Raw genomic sequence first — 17405 nt, forward strand, 5'->3', positions numbered from 1 at the left:
ACAGCTAATAACACAGGAGAGATGTCAAGTCAAAGCAGGGATATATCCGAGATTTTAGCTAGCTCGGTTGAGGGAGACGGAGCTAAAATGGCTAATAGTTTTGGTAGTTAGCATCATATTGAAATTAGCCCAGCTCTGTCTAACCGGGCTAGAGTTAGCTAACTAGCTATATCTTAAGTTCTGTATAGCTCTGTAATCCACTCCGCGTGAAAATGTGAAGGCAGCTAAATTTGTTTTTCGTACTGGTTCAGAAATTTAAAGTTACAAATGATGTAGCTAATAACAATAATGTAAATGTCCAGTTTCCAGTGTAAGGTGAGTTGGCGTGTCCATTAGTCCCAGTAGCTGTAAATTGCTCCTCTTAAACAGTCACAGCTTCAACATGGTGCTAACATTACAAAAGTCTCTAAACTGACTATTACACCAGCCCAGGCTGTGAGATCTATAGGCCAAATATCCAACATCCCCCTTTGTTTCTTAGGCACTGCAAGCTGAACTCATCTATATTCTAAACTCAGCACTGCCTCATGTGTAACTCCTGCATAAGTTAAATTATTCACTTCATTAGATATGCCTGTGTTTGTAAGTCAGGTATTAATATCATTCATCACGCAGTGTTGGGGAATTCCAAAACCTAAAATAGTGCCAGCTTCGGATTATAACCCCACCTCCCCCCTCCAAAGCTTGTCCAGCTGTACACATACCAGAAGTTGCAGCAGTGCTATCATATAGACTGTGGGGGGAATTCCGCCTGTCTCAGACTGCAGCGTGCGCCACTTCAGCAGAAACAATGGCATGCTGAGCTCTGAAGCAGGTGTAATGTTTCAGGGGAGCAGGTCAAAGTGCCTCTGTCTGAATGGTGCATAATCACCATTATGTGTAGTACAAATATTCAGTATTATGCAGGCTGACTTCTTCACAATGGAAGTGCTCTTCATGAATGGCTGCTAGCAGGACTCCTCCTCCTCCTCTTTTCCTCTTCTGGCTGGGTGGCCAGATCTGAGCCCTGCACATCAACATTTATGTTGAATGTTTGCTGACGTTGCAATGTTTGAAACTGCCATTTAGAATAGTTGTGCTTATTTCTTTATAACATATCAACATTAAGTATGGCTTATTTGGAATATGAGCAGTAAAATGAATGTAACATGATCAGGGTTAATTTTTTTTTCTCCTTGCAGACTCAGGGACCCCCCATCCCGTTTGTCCTGTAGAGAGACCTCATTCCTCACCACCATGTCCCAGAATCAGTCAGCACAGACAAATGACTTCTTCAGCCAAGATGTATTCAACCAACTGTTTGATATGCTGGACCAGTAAGTGAATAACACATAAAAACTAACATTCTGCTGTAAGTGGAAAAACACACACAGACTTAAGTGTGCTTCATCTCCATTGTGTTTCAGATCTGCCATTCATTCAGTCCAGCCCATTGAGCTGAATTTCACAGACAGTCCAACAGATGGGTCTGCAGGAAACACCATTCAGATCAGTATGGACTGCATAACCATGCACGAGCCAGATGAGACACTTTCTGTAAGTACGTAGGTTTTCTGTTCAAGGAAAACACCAGTTTCTTCTTTTTCTCGAGTAGTTCCTACTGCTTCTCACCACAACCAGAGATACAGCATGTATAAAATTAACAGCATTCAAAATGACCTGCTTGTGATTTTAAGACCCATACACACATTCAGTTCAGCCTGTAATGTATGTGCTATACAACCAGTGAACATTTCTTTTGACGTAAAAGGATAATTTAATGTTAAGTGATCAGTGTATAGTTTGTGTATAAGGTTTAAGCAATGCCGTTCTGGCACTGGCATTACAGATTTGCAGTTTACAGTGAGCATCCTTCAAAGAATCAATATAGATGTTTTATAAATGATTAAACCTGTCAGTTTTATGCTGTCTGAGACGTCTCCATGTACTTTCTCAACCAGCTAATTTCAAAACACACAATTGATGTCATAAAGCCGTACTAATTCCTTTACGTAATTAATCAAAAACAACTTGGTCTCAAAGCAACATATCAAATAGCAGCTTGAAAGTCTATTATTTTGTGTGCTTAGTTTTGGCTGATGAGTAAATGTACTGTCTGATATTACTTTCATTATGAGTTGACGTGATTTCCAGTGGTAAATTCCATAAGTTTGTACAGTAAAAAAATGTGTAAATGACTTTCAATTTCATATTAACAATGGAATTTCCCTGTGACAGCTGAGAAAATATGGTGCAGAGCAGTTCAGCAGCCAGTGAATGACTCTGCTTTGTCTGTTTTTGCTGTTTTTGTCTGTAAAGTGATGATAATATCTCATTTAGCCTGCGTTGTGCTGGACCTGGGTGGCCTCTCTTGACACAGGGAACTCTCAGAGTCTGTTGAGGGTGGAATGTGCATGTAGACAGTTACGTGCTTGATGATGTGCTCCAAGTGGTGAAATTTGAGTTTCCTGTGTTTTTTATTTTTTGTGACCTGTAGTGTTGAAGCATGGATCGTGAGGTTGCACCTTGTAACAGCACAGAACACACATTCAGCAGAAATTTACTGTGCAGTCAGGTAAAGCACTGTGAAAAATACTTTCTGGTATTAGATTAGTATAATTCAGTGAACTCTCCTCTGTTTGACCTGTGGTGAGGAACATATCTTTGTCAGTTCTGCTACTGAGAGATGATGTGCATGTTCCCCTCCCAGTGTAGGAATGCTGTTGTCCAGCCAGGGTGGAAAAAAATAGCAAATAAAATTTTGTTCAAGGAGCTGAGTAATGCTACCCTGCGCATCCCCCAAGGGGGCCTGTGCTCTCTTGAACCGGTGATTAATGGCCCCACCCCCACCACCCACTTTCCTTTGCACCAAAGAGGGGCGTGGTGCACTGATTGGCACGCCAGCAACTCAGGCAGCATCCGTGTGGGGGCCAAGAGCTTGCTGCCATGGCAGCTTGCCAGTCACCAAGCCCCAGTCGTTATTACCAAGTCAAGTATCTGTTTTGATGAAAAGCCGTGGTGGGCAAACACACCTTCAACACCCCCTGCCCCTCCCACCCATGTGGAGGTGTGCCTCCCTCATGAGTCATTAGAATGCAGCTCACTGTTTAGTGCCCTGGGGGACTTATTTGTATTGTGTGGGGTTTATGTTTAATCTGAAATTCCTTTTTGTTCTGGATTTTTTTTCTGCAGCTGCAGGGCAACAATTTAACGCAGCACCTGCCTCTCTTGCAGAGGTCCCAGCTCTCATCTATCAGTACGTGTCTTGTCTATGTAAAGGTGAGGGGTGGCAACAAGGAGGGGGGAAGAAGAGCAAGGAGAGGGTAGAATAACATGAAGGAATGTAGCAGATATAGAGGCAGGAGAAATGCTATATCCTACCCCAGACAGCTGATTTTACACACAGATAAAGCTCTGATCAGCTGTGCGTCTAATGCAGTGTTGAGCACAGGAACAGGAGTCCTTCTCAGAAAGTGTTTAAACAACTTTACGGCCGAGTAGCTCAATCGACACATAGCTTCTCAGAGATCTAATTACATGTTTGTGTTTGGATTCTTACCTTTTTCACCGATCCTCTTTTGTCTTATGTGTGATGGCCGTTGCCACCTAGTTCAGCATGTGAGCAGCTGAGCAGTTTCCTCCACTGTTACATTAGTTTAACAGATTTTAAATCTAATCTTAATGGTGTCCTCTGAAAAGAATTATCAGAAAACCTACGTTATCAGAGTCGGATGTTTCTTCTTGGTCAGTTCAATCATTAATCAAAGCTTACCTGAAAACTATCTGTTAACACTGAGTCCGTTTTGACCTTTATTTGTCTAAAAACACAGTTTAAACTAGATTTTTTTAAAAGTTAAAAACCATGAAGCGAGTTAACCTGTGCATGAAATTATCCTAATTAACTCCTCTTTTATTTTGAATGCTCTGTCAGTTTGCCTCCAGCAAACTGACTGACTCCAGCACATAAAGAAATGTTTTTTAAGGCATAGTACTGAAGAATGAGTGCTTGCCATGGTCCATGTGAATAACTGTTGAGTCACTGAGATAGTATGAGCCCTGGTCTGACTGTGGATGTGGGGATGCAAGAGCCCTTATTACCCTTATCTCTTCTAGACAAGGCTTAACTCTACTTTTACACCACAGTATTCTATCATCCTCGGTGCAACTGAAAAACTTGAAGATCACACCGTTTGAGAGAGAGCACATGAATAAATCCTTCAGTAATAACCCTTTAAATTACTTTTGGAAAACACCATACTTGTTAGATATATATATATATTTTTTCATTGTTCTTGTGCCAAGGAACTAAATCAGACAGTTTAGACATGCTTTATGCTTTAGTGTTGGCATTTTCACTTCACCTGAAGAACTGTGGTAATTAGGCAAATTAGGCAGATACATTAAAAAGCTGTGGGTTTGTTTGAGATGATTTTTTTTTTTGCATGCAACGGGACATCGACTCAGAGTCACTGTCCTTTGAAATCTACTGTACCGTGACTGTGATGTCTGAGAGGACGTTGGAAAGCAGACATGCAGTGAGACTGAAAACACTTGAAAGGGAAGACACCTGTTTCCAAAGTAGTGTGGATGTGTAATTTATATTTACCAAAGGATGTAAATATAGTAAAACAAAAAGGAGACGGAGTTATATTTAATTTCTCTCTTTTTCTCATCTCCTCATTTCACTCCTTTTTTGACTCATTGGGACGTTACACAAACTTCCCGTCCCTGGTCCTGTTGTTGATACTAGCTAACCAATGCTTCCCTGCAGTCTGAATGAATGCTGTACATATGCTGTATGAGTCTTGGGGCTTGTTTTTGAGCAGTCAGCTGAGTTCAGTCCTTAAACTCCACTCTGACAGCTCTTTGGTTTTTGGAAAGTAGTACTGTGTGACTTGTTAAAGGCAGAACCTAAGACACAAAACTAGAACGGGGTTTCTGCAGTTGAAATGCAGGTGATGTTCCTCACTTCCTAGAAAAATTCCTGTGGTTAATAGTCACTGACTAATTAAATGGATTTGATTTAATTGTATGAAAATGGAGTTTATGAACATTGTTATCAAGTTGATATTCACTTCAGCTTTGTTTGAGGGTGCTGTTGTGTTTTCCAGCTCCTCCCTGAACATAGTGACTGAGTTGCATCACAGCATATTCTGACAATTGAACTGATGTATTCTGCAGTCTGAGGCTTCATATGCAAGTGTTTCTGTTTCTGTTCATCAACGCAGCTGCATAAACAGAGTAGAAGGCCTTGTTTCAGTCGTCCTAATAATTCTGCTTATATAAAAAATGAGTTAACTGTGCTGATCTGCAGTTTTAAATCTAACACACAGAATTGCAGCAGTGCAGCCATTTTGTTGGTGGTAGAGTTTGACCTGCCACTGACTGAGTGGTTCTGATAGTTCAGATCTGAAATCAAATTTCCCGGTGCGTAAACTAGATTTACCAAAAGCTGCTTAAGTTCGTTTCTTTTAACTCAGAGTATTTCAGGATTTGGTGGTGGCTGATTGTGGCGGTTTTAGGATTTGCCACCCAAGTGATGCTCTCTGTCTGTCCACTGACGGCCTGTGTCTGTCAGTGTGGATGGGAGCTCGCAGTGTTTTCAGGGCAGGTGTCTGTACCTATCCAGCCACTGCAGCCTGACACTTGATACCGAACTAATCTAGCTGACTTAAGGAACAGGCTCTTTAAAGGGAAAAACTTCAGTAAAGCTTCTTTTGTCTGAGCCCCTGGATCTGCAGTTCTTTAGCTGCTGCCTGGTCCCACTCTTTTCTTAGTTTGCCACTGCTGTAGCATTTTAGGCTTTGCAGTTAATAGAGATGTGCCTCCTCTCTCTGAGTAAATGAGTTAGGATGGCTTCACAATCTGTTACCGGTGAACTGGACTTTTAGGAGTCTTACACTGTAATCCACAGCCCCAAACCTGTGAATAAGCTGTGTCATTTTAGAGTTGGTGTCAGTGTTTGTTAGTTATTGTTTAATTATGTAAGAAAAGCTTGTAATTTAAAAAGCTTTTGGTCTTTTGGTGCTGATTTACAAGCCCAGTGCGGTTTATTGAAGCCTGAGTCTGCATTACACTCAGTTGGCAGTTTATTAGTTTATTATTAGTTAGGCCTACAGCTAGTTAAAATGAATGCAGTGTAAGAGTCCTGCAGTAAATCCACCTTCCTGAGGGCTGTAATGTTCAGTGTGTGTTGAGACTGTCATAAAGAGGTGTTGATTCAGCTTTATGGTCATTTTGGAGGATATAGTTTGTGATGCTATCGAATCGTTTTGTGTTTTGTGGACAGGTGTTTGTATTATTTTGTCCACCTCATTTATGTCTGTGTGGGTTTGGGCAGAATAATAGAAACACCTTTCTGTACAGTGCAGTACAGTTAAACAGCTCCACAAACTACATCATCCATACAGTCGAATCAACATGTGTCTAACAAAAGCATTGTAACCTTCATGAGGGGAGGATTTATTGAAGGATTATTGAATCAGGCTGCATTAGTTTCAGCCAGGTGGACCTAATAAACTGCTAACTCAGTGTATACAGCTTTGTATTGTATGTCTCTCCTGTCCTGCTTGATTACAGCTACTGTTCTATATTTTACTACAGCCTCACCCCAACACTGAGTACTCTAACTTCTTTTCAGATGCCAATGTTGTTTTAACATAATTAGAAGTTTGTTTAGCTAAACTAATTATCACCCTCAAAGGTCTGGCTCAGCCTTCACTGAAGCCAGGCTGCGTTGGGAGGCCATTGGACTGGGCTCTTTAAAGTGTTGATTTGCCTTTTGTGACAGGCTGACCTGTAGGCCCATGGCCCCGGGGTCTGACCAGGGTGTGGCTGGTGATTGGAGACACTGCCTTCAGTTCATAGTTGTGCTTAAGTTTTCAGACAGCTTTCAAATCATTCTGACCACGGGGCAAGAGTTTAAGCCCCGTGGCTCTGCAGTAATAGAAATGACTTGCACCCTGCTGACCACTGACCTCCCTTGTCATCCAGCAGTGCAGCTAGCATCCACTCATGTTTACATCTGCAGCATTACTCTACTCCATGTTCTTCTTAAAAGATTAAAGAACGTCAGATGTACTTTCACTTTCAAATAATTAATGTGCAATTCTTCAGATGCTTTGTTTTTTTTTTTTTACTTATTTAGCAAATAGTTTTTTGAGGTGTAAGAGACTTAAACGTGCCAGCCATTTGAAGTTTTGTTTTAAAAACATGTCGGTAAAACAGTATAAGATGTTTCTTTGTTCCAATTCCTTCTCAATAGTTGTAAATTAGAGCGTTTAAGTGCAATCATTCCAGTTTCCAGCTCAAATATAAAACCCTAAACAAACAAAGCTGGATTATTCTTTAATTTGTCCGGACTGTTGCATATGCTAAAGAGCCAGCTGGTCAGTGCTGGCACTGTTACAGTATCTCAGACACAATGCATGTTTCCAAAACAGATCTACATCAGTCATCTCTGATAGATACAAGCAATCTACAGGAGTCACATTGTTTTTCTGGGGGGCTCTGCATTAAGATTGCTTAACAGATGCAGAAGGGAGCCATTCTTATGCTAACTAGCTACCGCAGGTATAGCTGATACTCTCCCAGCCCCGTACTACAGTTCTCACTCTGAGGCTTACTGGTCTAATGATTTTTCTGTATTAATTTATCGTATTTTGCAGATCTTTTCTATGAACATCCACATTGACAGAATGATCTGTTTGGAAAATTATTTCCACTCATGCATTAACTGTCTTTTGAATGGTTTCATTTAAATGACATCTTACAGGTAGAAACAATGTAAGAGCAGTGCCATTAAATAAAAATGTTCTTAGGTGAGAAGTTTAGATTTTTTCTGTATTTTCTGACACTTTACTGGGGTTGTCATTTTTCACTGTTAGAACATAGGGAAAATGTAAAAAAAAAAAAAAGTAAAATTACAAGAATATGATCAAAGTACATCAAATTTTTGTTGAGGTTGATATTAAACGCCGCTGCCAACTTAATAAAGTTATTCGCCGCTCAGCTTCTACTTTTGAGGATCTCTGCAGAGATTCAAAGGAAGTGTACTGGGTGTGGACTCAGGTATTGGACAGGTAGCTCCTTAGACCCCTCCCCTCTCTTCCAGGTATATATGACCTTCCCATAGATTCCTATAGAAGCTTCTGCTTGTCCACTTTGCATCTGTAGTCCACATCACTCCTTTAGAGTGAGGAAAAGAGATTTGGGGAATCCTGGAGCCAGTGGAGCAAACAGCAGCAGCTCTGCTCAATCTCAGCGCCAACATGTTGTACCTGGAGACGGGGACCACGACATCTTACAGCGAGGTAAGACTAACGGAGGAGCTGGTAATGGGGCATCAGCCATCGCTCCCATTCCTTTAGTTGGTTCCCCAGAGCTCCATGGGCTGAATGACATATCACATAGGAGTAAAAGGCCTTGTTGTTTTGGATGAATGATCCAAACTCTTGGATTCATTTGTTTAATTTATTACTTGATACAGAGATTTTTCCCGGAGGAATTTAATGTTGATGAAGTAAAAGAAAATATATGGATGAACTGAAAATATAAATAACTTGTTTTAATCAAGGAATAATTACATGTAAGAACTTAACGCGGGGAAGATGGTTTTGCATTTGAATGTGTGTGTGTTTGCGTGCACATCTGTGTGCACGTCTCTCTACAGAGCTGTGGTATGTAAACACCTTGAGAATTTGGGAATATTTCCTTCTTGTGAAATGGCTGCTGTCTGACTGGTCAATCCAAATACTCAGTTAATGTGATTTACTTTGAATCTGGTTACTATTGTTGATTAAATGTTTTATGTGGGAAAAAAAATCTGACTTCCAAAAGGTTTTGGAGGGTTTTGATTTTTCGGTGATAAATTTCTATTTTCTGTGAAGAACCTTTCACGGAAAAGCTCTGAAAAATATAAAGACTGCAAAAGATAATAGAAAGCACCACCATACAGTATATTAGGAACTAGAAACTGTTCTGATACTGTGGTGTGCATTCATTAACTTTACAGTTTAGAGAGCTGGATACTCATGGGATCAGTTGTTTTCATTTCTCTTTGTGTGTTAGATTTCTGACATTTACATGAAATGTTCTTCTGTTCTTTCACCAATCAAAAGTGACATTTTTTAATGCACCAGTCTGCATTAAAAATTCTTAGTTCGAAAAAAAAAATCTGAGGTCCCATTCCCATTTTTCAGTTTGAAAGTACAGACATCATGACTGATGGATCTTTGCTGCAGAGCTCGATGGTAAACACTTACAGTTAATTAAATATGAAAAGGATTTTGTTCTCATTTTTTTTATTTTAGCTCGTTTTTTTGTTTTAAATTCCACAAAATGGCATTATTCTGACTTTAACTGATGAAAAACTGTGGTTTTTCATTAGTTAAATTTAACTGTAAAGTTACGATTCCAAGCAGAAAAAAATGGCCCTTTTAGGCTGTTTGCCAAAAAAAACAACTAACCTTTTGTATGTCAGTAAGTCTAAGCTGTGAAATCTGTGCTGTAGTTTGAGAAATTGTGAGTTTCAGTTCTGTGCTTCAGCTTTTTTGTTCCTTTGTCGTGTGTTGCTGCAGTGAACTACCGGGCTATGCTTTCTGTTTTTCCAACCAAATCCTCATCCAAAACTTAATGCAGAGCAAGTGAGCGGTGACAGATTCTCAGATTGCAGGTTGCAGATAGCAGGTGTGTCAGGTCACTGTCTTTTAAGTTGTTGAGCAGGGGGTCTTTAAGTGGTGTCCAGCTCAATCCCTCTAGTGTGTGAGGTATCAGGTTCCCCCGTCCCCAGTCTCCTGGGAGCCGCTGCAGCCATTAGAATGTGGCTGGCCAGGCGTTGCTGTTTAGTCCGCCATCGTAATTGCTTTAATGGTGTGTTGATGTAGATACAATCACCTTCTCTGCCCACCCCAGCAGGTATAAAGTGTAGATAGACCCCCACCCAGCCCCACCTCAACCCCCAACCCTGGTGAGCCTTTAATGCCTCCCTCCCCTGTGGTCACTCATCACAGTCCTCCTTAGATGCTCTTATGTGCTGGCTGAAGGTACATGGAGCAGGTCATCAGAGAGCCTGGAATGGGAGCTATTCCCCCCCTCAGGCCAGGTCTGCTCTGGTTCCTGTCATCTATTGGTCGTTCAAGCTCTGACTTTATCAGTGCTCACACTTTGTGACCACAGCAGCAGAAAACCGGAGACTAAATTATAGAGTTTTATCTGTTCCAGTTCTCCAACTTAAAGGAAGTTTCCAGTTTATGCAGCTGTTCTCTTTCTAATAGTGGACGACTCCTGTTATGTCTGCAGATAGGCGAGTCTTTTTGGTGCTGTTCTGCTTTCAGTGTTCACAAAGATCATACAGTCTCTGCTGCCTGCTGACACCGTTGCAGTCGTAATCATAACCTCTGAACTGACATAAGCCTCACATTCATGTTATGACAGTTCAGAAAATCTAAAGCTGATGAGTGCATGATTTACGTTTAGTCAAATAATAAATACAAACAATCTTTTAGAGCATTCATTCTGTCATTGACATAGCAATAAAGGAAGACAAGGAGTAATTTGAACGTGTTAGTGTGCCATAGTGTTGACATTAGCAGTAACTTTTAAATTAGCACTGCCATGTGTATGTAAAACATGTCTGATATGTGTTGTGTTGTAACCAACAGGTCGTCAGGTCTGAAATGCTTACGCCAGGATTGATCTCAGACAAAGAAAAAGCTTGAAGGCCTTAAACCGACAGCACAACTGTTCAAAAACTTTATTAAAGGCTGCTGAGGATGTCAAGGCTGCTGATTTATCGTGTTCCTGCTTAGCCCCCTGACATCCCATAGGCCTAAACACAGCGTTGGCTATAAACAGAAAGAATTTTTAAGAGCAGCTAAAGTGGTTATTAAATGGTTGCTGTATTATGGTGGAATAAGATCTGATTAAAGGAAACGAAGGGAAGGCCTGAAACTCCCTCACACAACCTTCTTCACACTTCCAGTCAATTAAACATTAAAACATGATGAGTTTAGGTGAGACTCAGGCTTTCTGGGCCTCACTATCTGGTCAGCTATGGCTTTGATCCTCATATTCATTTAGACCATGAGACGCATTATCCAGGGCCCTGTGTTTAATGTTGAGTATTCTGTGTCAGGCTTTCTGCTTTATGTCCCCGCTTTTATCTATGTTTGGTCTCTGGCCAGCATCGACCTTTTCTTGAGAATAATAATTTGACATTGATAATTGGTGCCTGTCACATTAAGCTTTGCAGCAGCCGGCTTCAGGTACTGGGGGAGGCTGTGGCATCTCTGAATGGCTGAGCGTCTCGATGCAGCTTCAGAGAATTACGCCACAGTTCAAAAGAATCACTCATGATCACTGACTCCTTGCATACGGGAAAATATTATCCAGTCAGGAAATTCTTTCTCTTCTTTCACTTGGGATAAAAAAAAATAAATAAATAGAGATTCTTAGGTAACTGATAAGCTTCTGGTATTGTTAGTCACACAGGTTTGGACCATGCCCATTTTTTTTAATCTCCTGACATCAGATGCACAGGGCCAGACTTCAGTCCACTGAGGTTAACCCTTTATAACACGTATGTAATTAGCCCATTGTAAGGGAGCGTGTGTTGGGGGAAGCCTCTCCCTGCTAAAGGCTGGAGGGTTTCCTCCAGATAGGAGTTTTCTTTCTTGCTTAGTGTGTGTGTGTGTGTGTTCCATTCACAAAACACTTGTCTCCTAACACCTGCATTCCCAGTGCAATTGTTCTCCAGACAAGCTCTTATAAGCCCTGGTGTCATTGTTTGGTGTGTGTGTGTGTGTGGTGGGGGGGGGGGGGGGGGTTAAGCTGCCTTGCACCACGCACACAGTGACCCTCATCCAACCAGCTAGCTGCCCTCTGGCTGAGGATGACTTGAGTGACCTCTTTCAGGTGTGTCCGTCTGACTATATGAGTCTTTCTGTGTATGAGGATTTTTATTCAATAAAGCAGCAGCGTTGCTTCATAAGTCACTACCTTGATTAATAGTGATAGAGCCTAACTCGTCTGTGTTTTGTTGGTCATCTGGCACCCCACTAACACCTGGCAGTGCAAAGGGTGTGAGCTGGACAGCTGTGGTCAGCCATGCTTGAAATAAACAAGAGGCCCTGGAGAGATTAATGGCTGTCTGAAGAGCGAGAGCCATGGCACCTTGTCCAGGAATGTGCCATTTATAAATGGAAAGGAATGGGGTGAATGGCAAGCAGAGCAAGCAGGAGGGACTGGCTGTGACCCAGGCGTATTCTCCATCCTGTTTGAAGGCAGATATTTTAATACCATTCCTCCTGTCTGAATAGTTTTGACTGTGGAAAAGGGAACGAGGAGGTGAGGTGGTGCAGTTTGTAGCAGGACATTGATCAAAAACAAGCAGAGCTCAGCTGGTAACTGAATCATAAAATCAGAGTTTGTATTTCTAGCAGACATTTCTGAGGGCAGTTGTAACATGATGTTAGTATGTTGGTTCAGGAAAGAGCTGGATCATAAACATAACACCAGGGAAGATGGTTTATGTTGCTATGGTTTATCAGAAATCTTTTTTTCTTTTGAAACAAGATCTCCACTTCCTGTAGAAGGCTTTCCTCAAATTTTGTGAGCCCTCATCAGCTTGAATCAACATTTATGTGATTATTTTCTTGTGTTCTTTACTGAATTCTAAACACAATTCATGGTTCCTGGCGGTAATGTGTTTTATTTAAAATGCTTCTTTATTTTTAAGGTTCTTAAATGTCCAAGTTTCACAAAATAATTTTTCTGTTTGCATTTTCATTTTTTTAGTTGTGTCCTGTCTGAAATCCTTGAAATTCTCCTGTAGTGACTGAAAACGTTCTTTTTTGTTGCTCCCCCCCCAACCCCACCCACCCCCCCCTCCCCCATCTCCTCCATTTTGTCTCCAGTCACAGTATACAAACCTGGGGCTCCTGAACAGCATGGATCAAAACATTCAGAACGGTGGCTCAACCTCTACCAGCCCCTACAACAACGACCATGCACAGAACAACGTGACGGCCCCATCACCCTACGCCCAGCCCAGCTCCACCTTTGATGCCCTTTCTCCTTCACCGGCCATCCCATCCAACACAGACTACGCTGGACCTCACACTTTTGATGTGTCCTTCCAGCAGTCTAGTACAGCAAAGTCTGCAACCTGGACGGTAAGGCACTTATTTGTCAGAGCAGTTTGTGCAGTCTGCTTAAAGTTAGACGTTGCAGCTCAGGGTTAAGCGGCATTTGCAAAAAATCTTAATATTGCATGATGTATGGAGAGCCAAAGTTCCACCCTTGCTCCTAGTGAGCCTGTGTAACACTAGCATTTTTAACTGTGTGGGTTTTTATAGAGGGGATATTTTTCACTTCTTTTCTACATGTACTCTTACATCAGTATCTACAACTGTACTGGATAGTACACTGATGTGTTTTTGCCAAGAGTTAGATGAGAAGATCAATAACCTTTCCCACATTGGTCCATGAAATATAAGACCAGAAGCCAGTTAGGTTAGTTAACGCAAAGACTGGAAACGGGGGGAGGCAGTTAGTCTGACTCTGCCCAAAGGCAATTCTACCCACCTGCATCTCAAAAACTCACTAGTTAACAAGGAAGATATGAAAAAAATGTATAAAATGTGTATTCCTTCCTGTTCCTAAAACTACTCCTTTAATTAAAAACAGAAAAACTGTAAAATGAGAAAACATCTCATTTTACAATGCCTCCCATGAGTCATGAGCACACTGTTCAGACAGAGCCAGGTAAGTTGGCAATCCCAATGTACATCAAGTGGACATTCAAAAGTCAGTACTTCTGTCTTTAATGTATATTTTAACTGTTTTTTACCGAGTGATACACACACACACACACACACACACACATATGTACATAGAAAGATGTCACTTTAGTTTCCTAGATTTTTATGTGTTATATGAGCAGAAATGTGCGCGACATACTAAATATGGAAGCACAGAGACATATTAATGTGCTGCCTGTCATCAACACGTCATCATGTGAAGCAGTGATTTTTCATACTACACGATGAAAGGACCTTTTTACTGGTGAACTCCTTATCTGACAATCTGTGCTCTAGGCAGATTTCAGTGCATATCATTTGAAAGTCCTGGGTTTCACAGCTACATCTGGCAAAGACGGATGCCTCTGAGATGTATAGCTTCAAATCATGACTAAACCCCAGGTATTTCTTTCCAAGACTCAGACATTACACTTCACTTGCTAGCAGAAGAAAAACTGAAGTGCATGATCTCACTACATAGGGCGTCACTGTAAGTCTCATTAAGCTTTTAAATGAAATCCTAGCTTTCTAAATGATTTTAACGCACGTTAAAAGCAACTTGTATATATTCGTCACACACACGTTCACTTGGCTCCTGCTGACCAGTTTATGCAGAAGTCGGGCAAAGTTCACCGTTTGTTGATGACAGAGGTAAACAGACTCAACATTTGGTCCAGGTGTGGTGATGCCCTGCGCAGCTAGATGTCACCATGTGATGCTTCGTAAACCTACGCAACCAGCTCCTCCTGCTCTGTCATTATGCACGACAAGGCTGAGGGACAGCTGTTGCATCAGAGCCACACCTGCTTGGTTGTTTATGTGTCTGAACTGTACCTCTCTGGTGTGACACTATAACAGCCGTCCAAACTCAGTGTATTAATGCACCCTAGCGGACGATGTAGGTGACGGGTTTTTGTCCGCGTATACATGACGTTTTCTGTTGGGTTTTTTTTTTTTTTAGGATTATTTTTTTGGACAGGTTTGATAGCACGGAGAGACATGACAGGTGGAGAGAGTAGAGCAGTACAGCCGACAGGGGTCGCTGACCGAATCAGAGCGAGGATGTCAAACTTATGTGGCATCTTGGGCTGTTTGTGGGCTTTGTGGACAATTACATTTCAGCAAATAATTTTCAAGTGCCAACTTTGGATGAGATACTTCCAATGGAAATGGTCGTCAGTTGGCCAGTTGTTAGTGTAAGACTGGTGAATAACGCCATCCCTGTCGAATGTGTCCGAAGGGACTGTAGAAAAACCTGCTGGGCTTAATGCAGTGCTTTTAACGCACTGTGCCTTCCACGTAAACAGGCTGAGCTCAGGGAGTGCTGGGCCATCTCACCTTATTCCTTGGCCACGCCGAGTGTGGGATTGTGACATTTACCCAGTTCCCAGACTGCCTCACTCATCCCTCTCATTTTCACAGCCCAAAAACAAAAGTGTTTGTCTGATGTGCAACTGTGGGGAGTTTAAGAGTGTGGTTTGTTAGAGGCACGCCCCGAAGACTGAGCCACACGGGTTTAGGACACATCCCCATCACAGACACATGTAGTGGAACAGACTGTGCGTCCCACAGTCATAACATATGATGCAAGACTGGTTTGATTGGTCTGACTTACTGTGGAAAAGTAGTGAATTGTTACTTATTATCTCAGCACTGATTGAAGTGTACATCCTCCTCTGATGTCTCAGCTTTGTATTTACTGATTCAGGATTTTCAATCTTTAACCTTTGTTAACAAAACGTGATTAATCTAAAAACAGTGAAACATATTAATATATTCTCAGGGTAGTTTTGTCATTTAATGGCCAGGTTAGACATCAGTGCATCAGTCACCAGTGACACTTAACAGCAAAATGCTGCCACTTAATCCTACCAAAGAGTATTTGTCAGAATTTTCCTCACTGAAAGTTGTTTTCTTACTTACTTACGTTGTTTTCCGTAATAGCGAGCATCGTTTTCCCCCTGGTCTACAGCAGCTACTCTAAGGAATGGTGATTACAGTGTTGGCTCCCGTGTTGAAGGAGGCTCCCTCACATGATCTCAGGAGATCTTATGCAAAGCTCTCATAATCTCAGCCCAATAGCTCAACTGCTGGACTGATGGACCGATGGCAGAGAGCCACTGAAGATGTCACCACCACAGCTTTACCCTGTGCATAGATCTGATAATGCCCCCCTTTTGAAGGCCTGTGGGATCTTCCACAGGACTTAGTGGACTGTGTACTGTGCTTTTTGATGACTGTTCTTATGGAGACACACCTAATCCCTAACCCACACCTTAACTTCTTCCTGTCTAGGATGACTGTGACGCACACACACACACACACACACACACACACACACACACACACACACACACACACACACACAAGGTGCAACACGTCAACATTTCCCAGAACTGCTCCTGCGCGGTTTCCTTGTTGGCACTCCTGCAGTCTCCATGGTGTTCTCTCCTTTATCATTTAGTTGGAGAACAACGCTTGTCCAGGTCAAATGAACACACAGGTTACAGATGTTTTATCTTCTTTACTTTACTAAATTAATGGCGTGTTGCAAATGAGGCAGCCTTTGTTGGCAATTGATGCAACTATTGTGAGGCTAACGATTGGTTGTGTTTGCCATGTGTATTAACTGCCACCACATATAGTAGTCAAAGGAGAGGAATGTCATGGTTTGGACTATCAGTGGGACGCTGTAGAGCTCGGGGGGATTACAGTAATGGATTGAGGGCCTGTAGATAATACTTGTGTAAATACTGTGTGCCTCTTTCCTGAACCCTGTGCTCTTGGAGTGGGTTCTGTCTTTTTGAGAGAGTTAAGCTTGATGGTTGCATCTCACATTGCGCCGGAGGAGGAGGAGAGCCCTTGAATGCTCAAAGAGAAGAGTGTTCTAGCGAAAGGCAGCAAGACACAGCTTGCCCCTGGAACATCTGCGGGCCCGTCCCACGCCTCACGAGATGGGGCTGAGACTTGTTTGTGTCAAGAAGCTTGTCACGACTCGCCCATCACAGGGAGACAAGCCCTGAAAGCTACAGATGGGAAAAGGGAGAAGGGAAATTTTGAAAAAGGCAGAGTCAAAAGGTTTTTATGATATGGGCTATGGGATTTCTCCATAATCACTGTGGAAAAGCCCATTCTCTTACAGTTTAGTTCACAAGATTCTTTTTTTACCCAGAACAAACAACCTTATACAGATACCCGCAGAAGTGATTTACATCAAAAGAAAACAGTTTAATCCAATAAATGAATAGAAAAAATGAAGCTATGCGTCTGTCATGAGTTTGGCCGTTTGGTGGATTCTCAATGCAGAAATCCTTGTTGTGTGATTACTGCATTTGTTTACAGCTTTAACACTTCCTTGAAACTTAAGAAGAGCAAACATATCTTTCCACCCTTTGACATTTATTTTCGGTTTCAAATGCAGTGAACTCAGTTGTAGTTAGAGTCATTTAACAGCATTGGATTGGCTAATCCCAGGAGTGACAGATACATGTTTGACGCTGGCTACATAAACATGATGCTGCATGTCAGAGTACACGTTTGCCTTGGGACAGGTGTCACTGAGATTGGGTGGTCAAGATTGGAGCAGATGACTCCAACACAACATTCTTTTTTTTTTTTTGTAGAGAG

The 17405-nt window shown here is 41.8% G+C and overlaps 1 protein-coding gene across 7 annotated transcripts in view; it reads left to right on the forward strand.

Moving 5' to 3' along the window:
• tp63 (tumor protein p63) overlaps positions 1-17405 on the forward strand; it is a 49911-nt gene that overhangs the window by 21689 nt on the left and 10817 nt on the right. For 5 of the 7 annotated variants that reach the window (XM_041040982.1, XM_041040980.1, XM_041040986.1 and 2 more), the window contains 3 exons: positions 1182-1316; positions 1407-1536; positions 12894-13151. In XM_041040982.1, coding sequence (XP_040896916.1) covers positions 1237-1316; positions 1407-1536; positions 12894-13151 — 468 coding nt within the window. In that variant the 5' untranslated portion in view covers positions 1182-1236. Of the gene's footprint in view, positions 1-1181; positions 1317-1406; positions 1537-8132; positions 8292-12893; positions 13152-17405 lie in introns of those variants that run through there. The other 2 variants (XM_041040983.1, XM_041040984.1) reach the window with 1 other exon arrangement.

This window comes from Toxotes jaculatrix, chromosome 6 (assembly GCF_017976425.1).
Source record: "Toxotes jaculatrix isolate fToxJac2 chromosome 6, fToxJac2.pri, whole genome shotgun sequence".
Classification (NCBI taxonomy): domain Eukaryota; kingdom Metazoa; phylum Chordata; class Actinopteri; family Toxotidae; genus Toxotes; species Toxotes jaculatrix.